The 21,811-nt window shown below is 36.4% G+C and overlaps 1 protein-coding gene across 1 annotated transcript in view; it reads left to right on the top strand.

Moving 5' to 3' along the window:
- The first annotated feature begins 5,693 nt into the window (after positions 1-5,693).
- Positions 5,694-21,811, top strand: part of LOC116230186 (protocadherin Fat 4-like) — a 36,345-nt gene continuing 20,227 nt past the window's right edge. Inside the window, exons 1-20 of the mRNA XM_031595154.2 lie at positions 5,694-5,795; positions 6,076-6,165; positions 6,881-6,991; positions 7,741-7,857; positions 9,011-9,101; positions 9,939-10,051; positions 10,298-10,471; positions 10,947-11,075; positions 11,329-11,484; positions 12,043-12,223; positions 13,304-13,437; positions 14,419-15,363; positions 16,332-16,457; positions 16,610-16,867; positions 17,159-17,257; positions 17,363-17,535; positions 18,536-18,684; positions 19,504-19,811; positions 20,327-20,596; positions 21,335-21,472. Of these exons, the coding sequence (XP_031451014.2) occupies positions 5,694-5,795; positions 6,076-6,165; positions 6,881-6,991; positions 7,741-7,857; positions 9,011-9,101; positions 9,939-10,051; positions 10,298-10,471; positions 10,947-11,075; positions 11,329-11,484; positions 12,043-12,223; positions 13,304-13,437; positions 14,419-15,363; positions 16,332-16,457; positions 16,610-16,867; positions 17,159-17,257; positions 17,363-17,535; positions 18,536-18,684; positions 19,504-19,811; positions 20,327-20,596; positions 21,335-21,472 (3,864 nt within the window). The remainder of the gene's footprint in view (positions 5,796-6,075; positions 6,166-6,880; positions 6,992-7,740; positions 7,858-9,010; positions 9,102-9,938; positions 10,052-10,297; positions 10,472-10,946; positions 11,076-11,328; positions 11,485-12,042; positions 12,224-13,303; positions 13,438-14,418; positions 15,364-16,331; positions 16,458-16,609; positions 16,868-17,158; positions 17,258-17,362; positions 17,536-18,535; positions 18,685-19,503; positions 19,812-20,326; positions 20,597-21,334; positions 21,473-21,811) is intronic.

Here is a 21,811-nt window from a genome sequence, read left to right as displayed (position 1 = left end):
ATGGACTGTGTTTTGGCAACTTTGCTGAGTAATTCTATTCAGGGAAGGAAGAGAAAAATCTGTGTGACTTCTCTGTGCATATTTGTAGATATAGGGGAAAAACAAAAAAAAAAGACAACCACAAAAAACCATCCCTTTTTATCATACAGAGAAAATGTAGAGGGATGTCACTGAGTTGTAGTGCAGAACATGAAGCCTACTACTCTGTATGAAATCACACTTTAAAATGCCAACTTAAGTGAATATATTCAGGCAAATCAATGTGCCTGAATTGCTTAACAATTTGGTGATGAATAGATTTGTGTTCATCACTTGTTTGAGAGTAGAAAACATTTTGCAAGGCCAAGGACCTTTTGTCATGATCTTTGCAAATGCTCAGCAGGAAATGAAAGTACAGTGATTCATGGCTATTAAGCAATAAAGCCAAAGTTTCATTCTGATCAGGGTAGGGAAGAAGGACAATTCTGCAACTAGTCATTTTCTCAAACTTTTATCAATAGCTGCTTATAAGTTCTTCACTGAAATAAAAGGGGGAGGAAGGACAGATTGGAACTAAGCCAACAATCTTATCTATTTCAGGTGATGTATTGTTCTAAATCCTGAAAATTGTTTTGAGGTATCACCATAATAAATCTAATTAATTTGAATTGATGTGCAAAAGTTTTATATAGTATAAGATTTTTAACTTTGTGCTTTTTCTGGAAATTGTCCCTCTGTTTTTTGTACATGATTTTTCATTTTCTTTTTAGAAATCACAAGCATAGACTGTGACACAACACCTACCACACTCCAGCTGTCAACCTTTTTAGATGAATATACAGGTAAATCATAATTTGATCCTAGAATTATCTGACTTACTCTTCAGTGCACACAGTGCTTCAATTCTTTGCATAATGTATCTGTAATTTATAATGGATCTGTATTATAAGTTTTTTTGTGTTTTTTTTTTTTTTTTTTTCCAATAGTTTTCATGACTGGGTAAAGCAGCAACCTAAATGACATACTGCTCCCTCTGGTGAATTTGTGCTTTCTAGTGTGTGAAATTTGAATCAAAATTTGGTCTCTAATTTGCTTAGTAGGGTAAATAAATATGAGAAAAATAAATTCACTGATCCAAAGATCTCATTAGCTGAATAGACACAGCCATCAATGGGGCTGAGTGCACCCTCAGCAAGTTTTCTGATGACCAGAGGGACGGGATGCCATCCAGAGAGACCTAGACAGGCTGAGCAGTGGGCCCAGGTGAACCTCATAAGGTTCAACAGATCCAAGGGCAAGGTCTTGCACTTGAGTCAAGGCAACCCTCACTGCCAGTACAAACTGGGGGGTGAAAAGATGAAGCACAGCCCTGCTGAAAAGGACCTGGTGGTACTGGTGGATGGGAAGCTGGACATGAGCCAGCACTGTGCCCTCACAGCCCAGAGAGCTAACTGTATCCTGGGCTGCATCAAAAGCAGCTCAGCCAGCAGGTCAGGGAGGGGATCTGCCCCTCTGCTCTGTGCTGTGAGACCTCACCTGGAGCACTGTGTCCAGGTGTGGAGTGCTCAGTACAGGAGAGATGTGGGCCTGTTGGAGAGTGTCCAGGGAATGGCTACAAAAATGATCCACAGAATGGAACACCTCTCCTATGAGGACCGGCTGAGAGCTGGGGCTGTTCAGCATGGAGAAGAGAAGCTGTGAGGTGACCTGAGAGCGGCCTGTCAGCGTCTAACAGGGAGCAACAGGAAAGAAGGGGACAGACTCTTTAGCAGGATCTGTGGTGATAGAACAAGGGGAAATGGTTTCAAGCTTAAAGAGGATAGATTTAGGGCAGATATAAAGAAAAAAATCTTTTACAGTGAGGGTGGTGAGGCATTCTATTCTAGTGATGTGGTTGATGCCTGTCCCTGGAGACTTTCAAGCAAGGCTGGATCAGGCCCTGAGCAACCTGATGGAGCTGTGGTGTCCCCATGCATTGCAAGGGAGTTGAGCATGATGGCCTTCAGAAGTCCCTTCTGACTCTTAAGGATTCTATGATACTATGAAAAGGAAGCAAGTGCAGAAAACATACATATGGTTACAGTTCACCTTGTTCAATTAGCCCACAAGATCTAATCTCATCCTTCCCTTCTACATCAGTGAGAACTGCCATCACAACCCTACTGTGAGTCTGGAGCATACTCTGCTTTAGACTGGAGCTTTTCTGAAAGCCAATTTCTTGTGTTGTTATGGGCAGTAGAAAGAAGAAATGGGATGCAGAACAAGCAGGCTTACACTGCGGGGAATTACAGGCTTGATGCTGGCCACTCCATATATTTGCATTTTCTATTCTGGTTTCCACACTATTATTCCCATGATTAGTTAATTTGTGCTGCCTGACAGAGCTAACATTGATCTATCACCCACATGTGTACTTCCTTACACTGACTGCAAGGTGCCTTGGAGAGAAAATCACACCTGAGTGTGGACAGTGGCAGCAAGAGTGCACAGTGCAGAAGTAGACAGTACATTGGTGGTTGTTTGTGTGTTGGGGTGTGTATTTACATTGCAAATGTAGGACAGAATAACTCTATCCTTCCTTCCCCCACTAACTAAAGAGGTTGCTGCTGTTAGTTCAAAGGTAGTGCTGTTGTCTGTATGTTAGAGGCAGTCAGGATAGGCCTGACAGGAATGGAGTAATTTGCAAGGCAAGAGCTAAGTTGTGGCTAGAGCATTCCCTTCGGAACAGAGGGTAACCCATAGGATCTCTTGGGAGCATGCACCAGGCACATGCTGAATGTCTACAAGCAGGCTTAATTGCTTCTGGCTTTCAGCGAGATACAGAAAACACCATAAAGAGTGCTACTTTTTTTTTTTTTTCCAGCCCCTGTAGAAACATTTCTGTCAGGGCATGGCAGCTGTGTATGACTAGCATTGGGACAGAAAAATAAATGCTTTTCATCTTGAATCCTCTTCATTTAATTTGTAAGCAACTAGCAAGACATCTGGCACTTTGTGCATGTCACATGTATAAGTGCATGTACACATCTGTAGTGAAGGAAGAAAAGTAAAAAACAAGGTTTTCTAAGCATTTCCTTGGTTTTCATGTTAGACTCTGACAGTCTCTCCTCTGGACTGAACACTGTGAGGCAGCTACATGTTGCTGCTTGTCCAAATGTGTCCATCTCTGGAAGGAAGGTTAGATGGTATATCAGCAACATAAGTAAGATTTTGATTTCAAAGTGCAGTTTCTTCCAGCAGCTTCAGCAAGACTGTACATGATAATGTGATACATCTTACCACTTTATTCCTGAGATACAGCACAATTATTATGTGCTCATTGCCATGTGACTGAACCTTATCCCTGCACGCAATCATAGTTCTGTTATCACTGGACTCATACCTGAGAGTATTCCAGACACTCCCTGCAGCTGGAGGAAAAGAAGGTGTTCCCTTCATTAGGAGCTTAGAAACCAAGGCAGTGAGCCTGCATGTTGAGATTAGAGATGGGGCTGTGACATTAAGGTTTACTACCCTAAATTGGTAATAATGAAGTACAAAAACAATGGAGTAAGAAAGAAACTAAGCTAGTATGCTTCCTGAAGATCACAGAAAACATTCAAGATCTCAGGGAAGATTTGGGAGGGCAGAGATTTTTTTGCAACCCTGATGATGTCTTCCATGAAAAGATGTTTACTATTTCATGAATACAGATATCTTGATAAATGTAAGATAACTATATTTAATAATTATGCCAGCAACACTACACTGGATTGTTTACAAGAATACATTTCAAACATGCTTTCAAGCATGGATTTGATGTTTAACAAAGCAAGCAACATACTTGCTACTGGAAAAACAGCACATTTAATCTGTCGTGGTAATAACAAAATGCAAAACTAATATAAAATCTAACTAACTCATAACCAATGATAATTTATCAGTACCTTTGAGATGAACCTATGAGTGTCTTTTCTGTCAAGCAATCTAATTTACTACACTTTCTTTCACAGGTGATATAGAACGGATTATAAATATCCCACCCAATGTAAATTTGAAATTAAAAGAATATTTGTTCCCTGAACACTTAGAGTATGTGGAGCTGGAGTATGATTCTAGTACTAATAATGCAACAGTGAAGACACATAAGCCACTGGATGTTGACTCTATTGAGGTAGTACTTTCACTGCATATAAAATCTAGACATAAAGGTTTTCTTGGCTGGTGAAAAAAAGCACACTGATATACACTAAATATGTATTCTTTCATGATACAGAATAGTACCCAAAAAAGCGGCACATCAGAAACATCAGTGTAGACTTCAGTATTCACATCTCTGTAATATCTGTGCCAAATATCTCCAATTTACTGTAACTGAAAATTTAGCTGGGACCTTGACAGTCAAGATGGTTCCTTAATCGTGTATTATTACTCAGTAATAAAAGTTGTAAATACTCTATTAATATAGGTTCCTAAAATTTATCTGTTAGTAACATGAATTGCTTCATCAACGTGAAATTGACTGGTTATAATTTGTTAGAAGGCAATCTTTAATCCTATGAATTTTTATGTTAGTGCTTAACTGCAGACATGAATAGATCCATTAGCCTCTGTTGGCTAAAAGAATCAGGAGCCTTACTTGTAGGCTGTTGTTGCTCTGTAGGGATTTCTACTAGGTTGCTCTATAGGACTACCAGGGTTCTCTAAAGCAATATTGTTTTTCTCACTGAAGTTGCCTTGAAATAGAAAAATGGTATAACTCTGCATAGTAACTGGAGGCCATTTTTTGTACTTTTTCAGTGTAGCATTGTACTTGGCAGAATTGAAGCACACTGATTTTGAAAACTATTCTTACAGTCAAGATTTTTGAGTGATGAAAATGCACTTCAATGTTAGCGTTTCATTTCCTCATTTGAATCTTCTTTAAAATGAGTTAAAACATTTTCCTGAATATGTTATGATACTTCTTAGGCTTGCTATACTTATTGTCTAATTCCCTGTCTATTGCAAAGAATAGCCAATATGTGGTTGGTAAAATCTGACAGGTAGCAGCAGCAGAAGAGAGGCAGCCAGTTAAACATTACAGTTAATAATCTGCAATAAACTTGCTATATATAGTGAACAATGTTTTTGGTATGACGTTTTGAAATGACAAAGCTGAACTATGCTCCTGTAACCATGAATGTTTAACTGCCAATTCAGCATGGCACAACTGAAGTTTTGAGTACTAGAAGTTTTGTATAATTTTGCTATGTATACATTGAGATAGTGATTATTTGACAAACATATGAAGATTGTATTGATAATATTATTTATTTGCTATTCATTTTTAGAGTGACCATCTTTTTTACTCTATTGTTTGCCAAAGGTCTGGAATGGTAAGTAGAAGATGTGTTATCAACTATATTTTTTTATCTAAGTTTAATTCAAATGATTATTTTCTGAAATACTAAAGATGTGATGCAGGGAGTTATGAACATCTTATGAAAGATGTACTTGTTTAAAGAAGCCAACTGGAATGAGTGTTTTTGTTCTCAGTAAATGTAAGGTAAATAATAAAAAAGTTTTTAAAATATTTTCACAAACTCCGTTGTTACAACTGGTAGTCTGACATTAAAAATCTTTAAGAACTGAAGGGTATCTCTTTGAAGATCTCTTTTTATATGATGAAATTAAATGTTAGCATTGTGCTGCTACCTTGCTGATGTTATTTCTAATGTTTTTTTGCTCCCATTATGAAGACTGAAATAGAGAATGCACGGGATTTACAATTAGAAGATGTAAATGACAATTCTCCAGAATTTCTACAGGCTCTCTATAACACTTCAGTATCCGAGGTGGGTTATGGTCAATGTTAATAATTTTTCATGTAATATTTGAAATTACTTTCTAGGGCCCAGTCACACCAGATAATCACATGCACTCTTACATGACTCTTCTATGCCTTCGTGTAAGCATGGAAGAGAGAGACTGGGCTGCATGCATCCCAGCTGGAGGCACAAGGTGCTTCTTCAAAGGGACTGGCTACATTTTCCTGCTTAGGAAGAAAGAAGCAAAATGTCAGAAGCAAGAACAAAATGGGATTGTGGCTGAGCATTCGATGTTCTTTATTTCTAGGTATCTGCAATAAATTCCATAGTTATAAAAGTGGAAGCTCAAGATAAAGACCTGTCACCCCTATTCAGCCACATTAGTTACAGCCTTTCGGTGAGTATCCTTTGTTTGCCCAAAAATGAACACCAGTGTATATTTCATACATAGCACAGCCTGTGACTTGATCCAAACATATACTCTTGTACTGCAATGCTGTTATTACAAACCAGCAAAAAATGGCATCAGAAGGACCATTTAACATTAGAACAGTGATGACCATAAAAATTGTTACCACAAGACCAGTCAAGTATGCAGCTAGGCCTGAATCTATTCATTTAAGTTTGTGACATATTTTGCAGCATTATTAATGTGCAGCTAAGGAACCCTTTGTCCTTATTAGAAACAAGAGTGAAGAAGTTTCCCCCCTTTCTAAAGATAGTACTACAAAGATTTGTTGTTGATCTTTATTTCTGTTGAAGAATATGCATAAGCCACATAAGTAAGATTATTTCAACTAACTTTAGATATCAGCAATGGAGATCTCCGTCTTTGAGCTTGATATCTCTGTTTCTTTTATAGTTGGTGAAGGGAAAATGCCATTTGTGAGATCTTTCATTTCTGACCATACGATGGGATAAATCAAATGAAAACTCTAACGGCACTGAGAGGAGTGTCAATCAAATGAGTAGAAAAGGACTTGTGTTTTCCAGAGTTGTCATTAGGGAGATTCTTAGTCATTTTTGAATAGTCCAATAATAAAAGCGGCAAGAGAAATGAAAATGTATTTCATTATTAACTGTGTAAAACATGTGATTGATTCATTTTTCAGGGCCCAAACTCTGATTACTTTTATATAAGGGAAGGAGATGGAAACATCATGGTCAATAAAACTTTGGATTACAACAAGATCAACCATTTCAATTTAACAGTCCAAGCAAAGGTATGCTATAAAGTTTTAAAAAAGAGTAGGAATCAAGGCAGTTCTACAGTGATATCTCCTTTGTAATATCTTGCTTCCTGTAAGTCTATAATCTAGGGATTCAAGACTCTAAGTTATAGAGGCTACAGATCAAAAGTTCCATCTGCATCTTGTCTCATATTGCAGGCAAAGTAGTTCATTCTTAATGAACTACTTCATACTTGAGTCACTGCATTAATCTCACAAAAATCAGCCCAAGTTCCTTACTATGTGCTTTTAAGTATTTACACAGTATATTTATTCTCTGATCACTCTGGCAGATCTAATGTCCTATTATTACTGCAGCTTACTACCTACAGTCTTTTTTTTTTTTTTAAGATTAAGTTATGTGTTTGCCTTCTTAGGTCTAAAAAAAAAGTAATTTAGCAACATATATTTTTAGTATTGAATAAATACTATCGCTACTTCAAATGCACCATTACTACATCCTGCACACTTCTCTCTAAATACGTGCCTGGTACAAAATGAGTAACTAACAATGATTACCTTTCGATAGTATTATTAATAGAATTGGATTTCTCAGTGGAAGAATTGGATAAGGTAAGAGTTCTCACAGTAAGAATGTAGACATTACAAAACACTAATAATAATAATATTCTGCTGTATTCTGTTTGTACTCTCTCTGTATTCTGTTTTTTTCTGTATTCTAATACTCTATTGAAAAATGGCCTTTTCATCACAGCGTTTCTTATTTTCTTCTTGGAATGCAGGAAAGATTTGGAAACAACAACAATACTGTATCATTATTAATTGAGGTAGAAGACTATGACACGTTGAACCCCTATTTCAATCTATCAGTGTACAATGGAACAATCAGTGAAAACAAGGTAAAAGCTTTTGACTGGATGCTGTAGCTGTAAGTGAATTATTCCTGTCCACAGTGCTTTTCTCTCAAGGAATGTTTCTCATTCAGCTGCTTACAATTGAGAGTTAAGGAGGGCTGCCTTGATTTGCGCCAACTGGTGGATTATATGGTTGTTGACTGTAGACCTCCAAGTACCAGGTAGGCAGGACAACTATATGAATATGAAACTTTCTGTCACAGAAACAGAGGGAAAAACAAACAAGCACACACACTAAAGAACAACAAACACCAAAACAAAAACAGGCTTAACAGGAGTTGCAATAGGGTTTATATTGTAAACTTGGAAATGTGGCTGACTACACATCTGTCCTTGGATTAGCTGCCAGCTGTCAACTTTAAATACTGTTATTCCTCTTTAGGTAAGCAAAATAAGAACCTAATTGTAAACTATGGTGTATGTTATTTATAAGTTTTCTTTCTATGTAGGTGATGATGTAATTTCTGGTTTGAATATATTCGTTTAATTCAGACCTCTGCATGTACTGCCAAAGAAAATCGCAGTATAGCAACAATAATAGTCCACTCAAGTTAAATTGGATAGTTCTCTTCATTAATCATCTTCATGTTAACATGTTAAATCACCATACTTCTAGTGTTACGCCTTTGGTATCCCTTTTGTTAGAAGTTCACCTTTAATTGTCTGAAAGGAATAATTAGATCTTCTGAAATTGTTTTATCTTTAAAATAAGTTGTTTTTATTAGGGATACAGTCTAGACTCACATATTTTTAATCAGAAAAGAATGGGAAGAAATGAGACGTTCAGTGCTGTTAATATTAATTCCATCGGTGACTACTGCTTCAGAGTCTGGTGTTTCTTAAAGCAAACAGGGTATATGCATAAAGTATTTTGCTCATCATTTCACTCTGTAAAGCCAGTATAGCAGACAAACATATTTTTTCTGGATCCCAATGATTAGATTACAGAATTATAGGATGACTTGGTTTGGAAGGTGCCCTCAAAGTTCAAGTCTAATCTTCCTATTGTGGGCAGGGTCAACTTTCACAAGATGAGGTTGCTCAAACTCCCTTCCAACCTGACTTTTTAAAATCAGACTGGTGACTCTTACTTAATGACGACATTTAAGTTTGTGTATTTTCTTTTTTTTTTTTCTAGTTGGGTCCTTTGTCTATTCTTCCAGAGAAGATACTTGCTAAAGATGGAGACATGGGTATAAATGAAAAAGTATATTACAGCATCAAGCTAGGTAAGAGCTTTTATTTTCTTCTAGACGTTCAAGCAGTAACTTATGATGTCTGCCTTCATAAGGAGAATGATGAAGTACAGTATACAGGCAGAAAATGTCTTACCTGTGTACATCTTCACTGCAGTGCTGCTCTGCAAGCTGAGTTTCAGTCATTATGGCAACTATTTTAAAAACATCTACATGTTCATAACCTCTTCTCAGTAAACAATTTCTGATTTAAAATGTAAGACAACTTAGAATCTTCTATTCAAGATTTTCATTCACCAGCTAGAAGTATCAGTTCCATAGGGAGATTTTCTTTCTGACAGAATTGCTAAAAGCTCTTGAGATGCTAAATTTGAGACCATTGAAGTGTGACAGAATTTTCTAAAAATTGTTTCTAGAATGTGGTGTTTGAGGGACAGAAAAAAAAAAAAAAAAAGCCATATATTTGGAATGTCTATGTAGTGGAAATGCTAAGTCACAACCTGAAACAGTGATTGAAAACCTGGTGGGAAGGCAGGGCCAACCCAGAGGAACTCAGGAGCCAGGATCTACCCCTTCCCAGACCTCATTTAAGGGTTGGCAGTGGAGATGAGGGTATCTCTTGCCAGAGATCCCTTCCACCTGAGGCCTTCCGTGGGTAAGCAGCCCTTTTCCTTCATTTCTGCACCTGTGGCTGCTGGATATGGACTCATTCTCATTTGCTGTAGCCTAAGGCTTTGCCTCCCTGCTATTACCATCCCATTATAGCATTACAGTCTGTTAATTTTGCTGTGACTGAATCATAAAAAGGGCAGATTGGACTTAATGTTATGCTTTGTTTTCATTAACCGGCAGTATTTTGTTATTTTTTAGTGAAACCTCCAGCCTATAGCAACACCTTTTCAATCAATGCTGATAGTGGAATATTGGAAGTAAAGACTGCAGTTGACAGAGAAGAATGTCCTTATCTTATTGTGGGCATTGAGGTAGTCATTGTTATCCTGTTCAATGTGTTCATATAAAGTCTCAATTTCATAAACTAGTATAAGAGCCGTTAGTAGTGCTTCTCATGGCAATGTTGAGGCACAGCTGGGATCCATTGTTTACATAATCTACAACACAGAATAAAGGGATCTTCATCTGTTGAATAGATGTATTGATGTCATTACATTAAGGTGGAATGGCTTGGTGTTATTAGGGTATGGAATTTACAGCTACAAACTGTTTTCTAGGCAGCTCAGCAAGACAACATTCTGAAAACAGCTGATGCTATAGTACTGGTTACTGTTGAAGATGTAAACGACAATCTTCCAGTTTTTTCACAGTCAAGCTACAATGTCTCGATTCTAGAAAATTTCCCAAATGGAAATGAAGTTCTTCGAGTAGAAGCTGTTGACAAAGATGAGGTAAAATGAATTCAGTTTTGGTTGTTACAAATACTGTACTTCTGAAATATACCTTAAAGTGCATTTGCACTAAATGGGTATGGTGAATGTTGGTATAGATACGTATTTTTTCTGAGTACCTCCATATATTTAATGATAATAAGCATAATTTCACTTCTTTGAGGAGGAATGTATTGCAGCCCAAGAGTAAATTTTTTTTTCTGCCTCTGAAACTCTTCCTGGTTTGCTGAACGTTACTGACGTGAAAGTATAGAAGTATAAAGTAGTCATAAAGCTGCAAGTAGCTGTCACCCGCGGTGATGTATTTCTTTCAAGTTTCTCAGTCTAGTTTTCGTGTAACAAAAGCATCAGTTATACCTGAAAGTTAAATGCTCTCTACCTGGAATAAGATATGAAGAATAAAATATCCTAACGGACTAGCTTGGTGAATGTCCTGTTTAATAGCAAATATAATTTATGTCGTTACTGCTTGCAGGGAGGCTTCCAGGGAACATTCAGTCTTACTCCAGCTGATAGTCCCTTCCAGATAAGTCAAGATGGGATTCTAACTGTGAGGAACTCCACACTGTTGGATAGGGAGCAAATACCATCTATTCATCTACAGGTAATAAGACCACTTCTTTCCAAAGCAAGCTGAGACAAACAGATATCTAAGCGTGGAAAGAGGTAGACTCTCTCTGAAGTCAGTTAACAGCTTACTTGAAGAATCAAATCCAGACTTTAATCTAGAACTGTCCAGAGGGAAATAACAATGCAGTGATAGAGTTTGTTCTGCTTGCAATTGCTGCTCATTCTTCCTCCTATTTATAGAACATGCATTCTAAATAAAACAGTATCTTTACTGCATCATTTTCAAGGTCACTGCCAGAGATCATTTATCACCTTATGATGAGGCACAATCTGCAATCAACATATTGTTGCTAGATGAAAATGACAACAGCCCAACCTTTACAGACACACAATATGAACAAGTTATTTTCATCAATATGACTGCAGGAATGCCCATTCTTCAGGTACTAGAAATATTAAGTACAAATAATACTTTCATGTGAGTGAGTTCTTGCTTTGATTTGTATAGTGATCTTTCTGAATATGGGGATCTTTTCTGAACTTCTTTGAGATCAAAAACTGCCCACATTTTCTTTAAAACCTTGTATCTCTAGATATTCTATAAACACAGCATCACAGATGTTCCTATCGTATCCCAGGTCATGAATGACAAAGGATTTTTTTTTTTTTTTTTTTTTTTTGATCTTACATCCTGAATTCTACAAACATGAGAGAGAAAATAGGTTTCTTGGACTTAGCTGTTTGTGAGATACTTATTGAGAACAGAATGCTGCTAGAGTCCAGAAAATGATGTCATTGTAGAATTTGTTGAAAGGTTGTTTATGTTGAAGCATTGTATTTAATTTGTATGTACAGATTTTTGTAAGAGAGATGAGAGAATAATATTAATTCATAGGTAACTGCTCCATTAATGATTTTCTCTGCAGACTATACAGGATTAAGTAATTCTGTGTTTCTTTATAATACCACAAAAATCTAGAATAAAATTATTTATTCTGTAGGTTGCTGCTGATGATCCAGATGATGGCATAAATGGAGCAATAAGCTTTGTCTTAGCTGGTGGCAATGAAGATGGATACTTTGAATTGGATGAAGTCACAGGACAAATCAGTTTAAAAGCAGTAATCCCATTAAGAGTCAACGAGAGTAAGAACTTTGTCCTATGGGTAACAGCTACTGATGGTAAGACAAGACTTCAGTACAGCTCAACACAACAATCTCAAATAAAGGTTTTCAGGTTTTTTTGTTTTGTTTTTTATTTTTTCATTTTGTTCATGTTTTTTCTTTCCCTTTCTCTTAAGGAATGTTTTCAATATAGATGATATTTTTAAAATAAAGTCTAGGAGCCTATTTTCACCTGTTCTTGTTTGTTAAAGATGAGAAAACTTGTCTTACTCATTCAAAATATTACCTCTGTAACTCTACTTTCTGATCATGCTCTTAAATCTCAGTTTGCTTTATATTATTTTATATTTCCATAGGTTTCCATAGACATAAGTCTCATACCTACCTTTAACTTAATTATTGACTGCTTTTGCACAGGACAGTAGGATGAGATGTTATAAATTAGAGGAATTTTAATTCCTGTAAATTCTAGAAATTTATAGTTCAGTCAATTTACAGGTAGTAAAATAAAAAATCAATGCAATGAGTAACTTGGTCTGTGTTTTCACATCCATGTGGGCATGGAGAAACTAAAGTGGAGATGCCAAAACCATCTTTGGGATGACCAGAACAAATGTAGTTTCCTTAGATATATTTATTGAGAGTTTCTTTGGTTTAAAAGAGTAACGGAGAACTTGATGAATAGTCATAATCTGAATAATGACAGAGGTAAATGTAATCTAGGAAGGATATCCCACTCCTGCATGAGCACCTGAAGTATTTTCATCTTTCCAGTGTTCCTCTCTGATTTTCTCAGTATGTGCTTTGTTTCTTCAAATCATGATTCTGTGGATAAAATGAATACTAGCAGAAGAATAGTTGCACAAGAGGTGCATTGGTCTATGTTTGTCTGTGCTAAATATTAAGTGTTGTAGTGTGTATTCAATTTCATGTACTGGAAGTGTAACATTCAACGATGATTGATCTTCGTTAGGACAACTCAGCAGTGCCCTAATACTAACAGTAAGGATGGGGGAGGGGAGAGGAAGCAAAACAAATCAGTACCAGTGCAAATATAAATATATATATACTTTTAGGCAGAAGATGTTTTGTGTGTGTTTTTTCTTTTTTTGTTAGGCAGTTTTCTTTTAATTGCAGGTGGGACAAATCCAAGGAGTTCATCAGTGCCAGTGCACATCTTTGCGGTTGGAGATTCCAGACCTCAGTTTATTCAGAAAACGTATAATGTGTCTGTGAAGGAAGAGCTAGTTAGTCCTGTTGAAGTGGCAAGAGTAAGAACAACTTTATTTTATCACTTGTGTAGGATGTGGTAGTTATAAGGAAATTCTCTTTCTTACATGCTGAAAATGTTTATATCCCCTTGAATTATGTTTGCTTAAGCTTCATTTCTACTACACACTGATCTTGTCTATCATTTGAAGCCTATAACCCAGCAAAAATTAAAACAGTATCTGCTACTGTCCAGCATTGGAAACAATCCCCACCATCACCAGCACAACCTGTTCTTACCAGCAAGAAAACAAAACAAAAGAAAGGTTGTACAGTTAATTTTCTACCAAAAATAAAACAATTCAACAAATAAACCACCGAAACCCAGAACTAGAACTACTTGACACATTAAACTCTCACTCTTAGCTCTTCGTTGCCTTTAGACATTCTACAAGGAGTCCAGTGCCCCAGAGGTAAGCTATAAGCAATATACACTCATCCACTTGTGATATATATAAGACCCAGAGACGTGAGATGGACTCCATTTTGTAGCTATTAGAAAGCTGTCAGAAGGACATTTTCCAAGAATGCTCTAAAGAACTTGTCCCCCATTTTGATCCAAAAATGCTTAGACAAGCAGGCAACTGCAATGCACCATGATAACTCCTTGTTAGATGCAATTATGATGACAGGTGGGAGGTTTAATACCAAATCAGAGAGAATACCATGTGTTTCAGTGTTGTATTTTATTGGCTGCCTGAGTTAGTTCATTTTTTCACTTTTCTTTTTGTAAAGGAAGGCAGAGTTGGAAGTTAAACTGAACTCTATTGTTTTTGTTATGCGTTTTGTTTCCATTCTAGTCATGTTCCAATAAGAGACAATCCTCTCCAGCTGTATCTTTCTTTTTATAGTGTGGCTTGATTCTTACTTTCAGTGAGTAAAATTAACAAAATGAATTTGAACATAGTTAAAACTACAGTTCTTTTTTAAGTGATGGCTTATTGGTTTGAATTCATTTATGGATAACATTTTATCTTACACAGGTAGAATATGAGTCTCTAAACCCCCATATACCAGTTATATTGAGAGTACTGACAGAATCAGCAACATTTGATGTTGACGTCAATGGAACCATCTGGACAAAAATCAAACTGGACTATGAATCCCAGAATAATTACACACTAAATATTTCCTTGTCAGATGGAATTACTACTGACTATGCTACTGTGTTTATCCAAGTTACAGATGTCAATGATAACAGTCCTGTATTTGGTGTAACCAACACTACCATTAAGATTCTGGAGAACACAGCAGCTGGAACTTCTATTACCAGTGTGCCAGCTACAGATGTGGATACTGGTTTTAATGGATTAGTGGTTTATACTCTGAAAGGTGCAGAGGGAAAAATGGATATTGATGCCTCAGGATTAATTTTGCTGAAAAAGGAATTGGACAGAGAAACGCAAAGCATCTACAACTTAGAAGTGATTGCTAGTGACCAAGGCCAACCCAGACTCTCTACAGTTCTCAATTTAACAGTTGTCATTGATGATGTGAATGACAACCCTCCAGTCTTCTCATCAAGTATATATGAAGTGAGTGTCCCTGAAGACCAAGCATGTGGAAGTGAACTACTGACAGTATCTGCTATGGACTTGGATGCAGGGGACAATGCCCTTGTGAAGTACAGGATTATTAGCCAACAGCCTCTAACTTCCTCACCAGTGTTTCATGTCAACTTGACATCTGGACAGTTCTTCCTGAGCCAGCAGTTGGATTATGAAACCACAAAGCAATTTGAAGTAGAACTGGAGGCATCAGATGGAGGGCAGCCAATTCTTAACACTAGCGCGCACATTGTTATCCATGTGCTAGATGTCAATGACAATCCACCAAAATTTAATCAAGCAACTTATGATATAGTTGTGGTTGAAAACATACAAAAGGGTAGCCCTATCTGTACATTCAGTGTTACTGATGATGATGAGGTAGGTAACAAAGTAATCTCATCTTGATGAATCAGGATGGCATTTTTCTTCTTTAAGAGTATTAGATGGGCTAAAGGAGATTTTCTTAAATGGTTGACGATAAATACATTTTGTGGCATGAAAACATCATTCTGCTTTCTATGGAGCCAGCAATAAAACAGCCCTTATCAATGGAGTTAAGACCTACGAAATAGTTTCCTGGCTATCTCAGAGAATCTAGGAAAGGATGTAGACAAGGACAGAAGAAGTTGTTTTTCTGTGCATGTGCATAAGTGATGAATGCATGTATGTCATACCATATCAAGAAACCTTAAATGTTATGGGAAATAATCAACTCTTTTTAAATATTGCTTGGGTAACTTGTTTCTGTCTTAGAATATGTTAGCAATTTTCTGTAACGAAGTCAACTTTCTCCCTGATGAAACTCTTACTAAGAGGAAGGCAATTCTAAAGCTGATACAGTTTCTTTTTCTTTAATAGAAAATGACATTATTTCATCCTGCTTTTTAAAAAGTTGTTTCTTTCTCTCCTTTATTTATAAAGGAATTTCACATGTAGTCATGGCACTGGTAACTTCACTTGGAGGCAGAGATTTCTGATTTGCTATAACGTTTTTGCTCATGTCGTTTTTAAAGAAGTGTAAATATTTCTCCCAGTTCAGACTCCACTAACTGTGTTGTTGAGGACCTACTGTGGGGATTGGTCCTAGAAAGTCTTAGGAAAGGAATGGGTAGGTCCTAAATAGAGAATCCTACAAAAGCTTCTTACTTTCCCCCATTTTTCTTTGCCTGAGAAGTCCGTTATTCCTATAGCTCAGGTTAGAAGGTTTCATTCGTTATCCTTGAAAAGCACTTGAGCTTTTTTTAATAGGAAGCCCTATAGACAAGTCAGGTATTAATATCAATAATATATATTAAAAAATGAATATTAATTATTGTGATCTTACATAAACTATATTTTCTTTTTAGGCTGGCTTTTCTCAGGGACACTTCATTCACAACAGTACTTCTTTTACTGTGAATATTCCTGGAGTACTTTCATTAAGGAATGACACAGAACTGGACAGGGAGACTACACCTGGATTCACTTTACAAGTAAATTTGAGGGCAGATTTTGAGTTTTGGCTCATTTCTACTGTGTTCCTTTCTTCCCTCTCCCTCACCCTCCCCCCCTTTTTTTTTTTAATATCTTCATTAACTCATTAAAATGCCAGTGCAGACAATTCTATTTTTGTTTCCCTTGGCAGGTATGGGCAGTCGATGCTGAAAAGGATGGTCTTAATTCAAGTTCCTTGTTTCACATCACAGTTTTAGATATCAATGATAATAACCCTGAATTTCAGATGCAGTCATACAGTTTTGCAGTCCTAGAAGGAGATTACAGGTTGGGTGCTTCCCCTGTAGTTGGTCATGTTACTGCTACTGATTTGGATGAGGGAGAGAATGCACGAATTACTTATCATTTATCATCTGAGGATGGGGATAACCCATATGTCATCCAGCAGGTAAGGGTTTGGATATTCTGAAAGGGAAACTGCTTTTCAGCTGGTTACTTGACAGTTATCCTCATCAGGTAAAAAGAACAGACAGTAACTGTTCTAGTATACGTGAAACCAAAACCAAGTCACAAACAAGTTTGGAATTATAAGCCCAGGTCCAGAAGCTAAGACTTACTGGTCATACATTGCTTTTGTCCAAAGGAGAACAGAGGATTTAAATCCTTCATCTCCTTTGAGAGTGTGGTTTGCAAGAGTTATCAAAATGCTCAGTGTATTGAACTGTATTACTTTCTTTAGGATGGAACCATTTTGGTTAATGGCTATGTAGATCGTGAAACCAAAGAGAAATATGAACTGCTGTTGGTGGCATCTGATAATGGAATGCCTCAAAGGCAGGTAATGTAGAGTATCACATTATGCTTTGTTGCAACACCCTTTTATTAACAAAAATTCAGTGTTTTGCATTTTCTGAGTCACGATTTTCTCCTGTAATCATACCAGAATTTCACATACATCAGCATCCAAGTATTAGATGTGAATGATAATGTTCCTCTGTTTACAAAAGTGCACTATGTGGCCAGCATACATGTAGCAACAGCAAAAGAAGGAGCATTTGTACTATCAGTGTCTGCTACTGACCTTGACATCGGGAACAATTCTGTTATTTCATACAGGTAAATTTCTATGAGATTCATAAGTATCTTTCATTAAAGAAACAAAAGGGTGTTTTTATTTCTCACGAAGTACTTTTACTGGTGACCTACAGATAAGGCCTTTTACAAGTGCTGTAATCTATAATGATTTTTAAACTTAGAGAAGAAAAGATCCATTAATTTGTGCTTTATTAACTTTTCAAATCATGAGTACACCATTTAAAAAAAAAAAAAAAAAGCATTTAGAGGATAACATCAAGAACTGAAAGTCAAGGATATTTCTACTTCTAAAATTTTATATAAACATATTGGAATTTGAGTAGAAAGCAAATGAATGTCCAAGAATGACTATATTTTCATACATATTCTGTTTCCTGAGAGGAGGAGATCAGGAAATATCAATATTCATAATGGGCTATGCATAAAAATTACATAATTGAGGAAGATTCCTGGAGGAACCCTGTACTATCAAAAATACCTGGATACACTGACAGGAAAATATAGAATAGGAAGCCCTTAAGATGAATGAGACAGAAAACTATGGGTGTTTAAAAATAGTATCTTGAAAGAGAGGAGTTTTATCTGTCAGATGGCATTCTACCTTAAACGTATACTTGTTCTTGTGAACAATCCAGTTACTCATGAGAGTGCAGAAACTAGGATCTGCAGTCTTCAAGTGAAAGTCACCTCTTCTTCTTACATTGCAGAATATGCAACTGAGTGTACAATGTCTGCTTCTTATTTGTGGGAAGATCAAAGGCTTGATCTAATGGCAAATGAAGGCATAAATTCTCACTTTCTTCAGTGTGGAAGATGTACTAGGGAATAAAAAGGCAGATAGACCTAGGTTAATGTTGCTAAAGTATGTTTCTTAGCCGTTCTTTTTAATATTTATAAATAAATGCTATTTATTGGTTCTGTTTATATTTATAAATAAATACTATTTGTTTGTTGCTTGTTACAAAAGTAAAATTTCCTGTGTCATTAACATGAATATTATACTAATTTTTCTTTAAAATAGCCTAGAGAACCACTCTGATATTTTCCATATAAATAACCATACTGGAGAGATCATCCTCATCAGTAGCTTGGCCCACGTCACAGCTGACACGGTTGTTACACTGACGGTTATTGCTGCTGACCATGGAGTTCCTCATCTTGCATCAAATGGTAAATTATGTTTTCACCTTCTGCTTTTTTTTTTTTCCCACATAAATGCAATCTTTACAAACAATGAAATCAAAGCTAATTAGGGTTAGAATCCATGTTATTTTTCAGCAATGATGAAAATTTGCTTTTTACTCTTTGATTTCCTCCCAGGTGATCTTATAAACAGAGAGCTTAGTTTAATAATCCTGATCAGGATAGCACAATAGTGCTTCTAGTATTTAAAAAAAAAAAAAAAAAAAAAGACTGTGTCAAATGTGTTTCCTCTATTTTCTTAGAGGTAGAAACATTTTAAATTAGCAAATATATTTTTGAAAGAGCAAAAATATTTAATAATGTTTTTCACGTATTTTTAGGAAATATTTTTGATTTTTTGTGACCAAAAGGAACCACTGATTTTCTTAAATTAAGATGAGAAATCCAAATAGAATTTGAACTCTTTGGGTTTTATGGATGTTACTTTTCTTTTGTTACAATGTAATTTAGAGGAAAAAAAAAATCAAATCCTGTGAACTCCTTGCTTTCCTACTTATTGAGGCAGCACTAGTGTAATCAGTGAAGTGTGGTTGCTCTGGAACTCCACTCAAGCATGAAAGGTTAGGTATGGAAGTCATTATATCTTGTGCATCATAGCATCATATATTATTCCTTTTTGCTACTGACTTTTATTTTCTTTTTGCTACTGTTTCCTACTTGCCAGTTTCTGTCAATTTCTGTAACTACCCCCAAAAAATTAGGGAAATAGGGCACAGGACGTGATTATTTCACCAGCAGCTTTGTTATTTTAGTACTTCTAACATTTGAATAATTTTCCCTCATTAGTCTCTGTTACTGTCTACCTGCTGGTAAATGACACTGGCTTCGGACTGGCTTTTGAAAGCTCCAGCTACGAGTTCAGCATTGCAGAAGAGGAACCTGTAAGGACTGTTGTTGGCTCTGTGACGGCACTGACTGGAAGCATAGCCATACAAGTAGCATACTTTCTGAGATCGCATACTGACAAGTTTGCTATTAATGACCAAGGAGACATTGTGACTCTTGCCACACTAGATCGAGAAGAAGATGACCTATACAGCATCGTGGTAGAAGCTGTTGATTCGGTGGTGCCACCCAATACAGCTATTGCTTTGGTACAGTGTGTTGCATTTTCAATCATTAGTTTTTAAAACCACTAGAACATTAAATGAAAAAAAAAGTCTAGATAAGTGTCACTGATTATGTAAGAATGAGTATTTCAAGAGACTTGTTGAATTTAATTTCTGTTTCTCCTGAGGAAGTACTACAGTCTTGATGGCTTCGCAAACTGCATCACTTCCAGAGTGTTCCTCTATGAAGAACTCATAACTGAAGAAACTGATGAATACTGAAACTGATTCTGTGCATAGTTTTGCTAAAAAGCCCCAAATTATTAATTCTGCTCATCTCTTCTGGTTGAAGTAGTTTATCTTGTAACAACTGAGGATTAAAAAAATAGAATTGCTGAGATGCTGAGGTTGTGAAAATGTTCAGATGCTGAAATTAGGAACCCTCTTCATTAATGTTTTTGTTTTGTTTATTTTTTTCTATAAACGTTTGTAGACTGAAATGAAAATGTTCTCCTTTGGATACTGTTTCTACAATCATGTTTGTTTGTTTTTAAATGCAGGTAACCGTGAGAGTAAATGACATCAACGACAATCCTCCAGTTTTCTCAAAATCGATTCAGACAAGACTATCTCTTCCTGAGAATGCGGCTCCTCTAGATTTGGGAACATTTTCTGCTACTGATCTGGATGTAGGAGATAATGCATATATAAGCTATTATTTGCAAGATGATTTTGCTGGAACATTCCATATTAACACTTCCACAGGCAAGCTAATGACAGGAATATCCTTAGACAGAGAAATGATGGACAATTATGAGCTGAAAATAATAGTAAGTTGAAAAATTTGTTGCAAGTTTGCAAAATTCTCAAGATAAAACTGAAAAATACTGAATAGTCACAAAAAAAAGTCTTCGTCTTCATGAATTCCATTAGAATTCATTCATTATTTTTTGGTTGTTATATTTTTCACTGAGAACTTTGCTTTCTGCTGTTAAATTATTGAATAAATGGCCCATGAACTTCAGATCCTAAAGATTACAGACACATGGTAGCTTACTGTCAAATCTGTAAAGCATTCCTGATCTTGTTTTAGACTGTACAGCTGCCACAACCATATTTCTTGTACTGTTTTGCCAGTTCAGTTTTGTCCGTTCCTCTCACTTTTTTCCACTCTTCAAAATGTATATATTTAGACACAGTATTTGAGATTTATATTAAAAAATGCATTTGGGTTAAACTTTACATTTTTACACTTACTTTGTAAGCATCTACTCAGTTGATCTGCTATTAATCAAATTAAGGTCTGCACATACAAGTAGTTTTCCAGCACCTGTCATTGCGTCTGAGTGTGTTTTAAGGAATCCTTTACAGCTGGTTAAACTATTGAGCAAAGCAAGGAGCTCTTAGAAGGTATTCAGATCAGCAAGCACAGAGTTAGACCAATATAACTGAGTGATAACTGATCCACAAGAAGTCTTCAGAGACAAAGATTCCTTTCTGAATCTTTATTTTGAAATAAGTTTATATCTGTGTAGTACTGTATTTAATGACAACTTGTTTCTTCACAGGCCACTGACTCTGGCAAACCACCACTATCTGCAAGCTTAGCTCTAAGCATTGCTGTAGAAGATGTAAATGACAACCCACCTGTGCTCTCCCAGCAGTTGTACTCAGTGACTGTAAAAGAGAATGATCCTCCACATGTGGTGCGTGGCATTAAGAGTGTTCTTCTGCAGTAGTGTTCTTTATGTAAACGTGGAATTGGTGCAATGATGGTTGTGCACTGGTGAATGCTTGTTGAGTCAGTGGAGTCTGTCAGATCAGTGTCTATTCATTTTATATGACAGTGGACTGCCTATTCCACCTGATCTCCCTTAAGTTCTCTTTGTGCCCCTCTCGCTGCCCCTTCTACCCCAGTGGTGGTGCTGCACTGTATAGGTCTGGTTTTCAAAGAGCCTACAGGCATCCTGTTGTAAGCCTGCTAGGTCATATACCTAGTATCCCCTTGTTCTTAAGGTGTTCTGTCTTCCCTTAATATATCGATT

The sequence above is a fragment of the Phasianus colchicus genome, chromosome 2 (genome assembly GCF_987193195.1).
Source record: "Phasianus colchicus chromosome 2, bPhaCol1.hap1.1, whole genome shotgun sequence".
In the NCBI taxonomy this organism is placed as follows: Eukaryota; Metazoa; Chordata; class Aves; order Galliformes; family Phasianidae; genus Phasianus; species Phasianus colchicus.
This window is presented reverse-complemented; position numbering and strand designations above follow the sequence as displayed.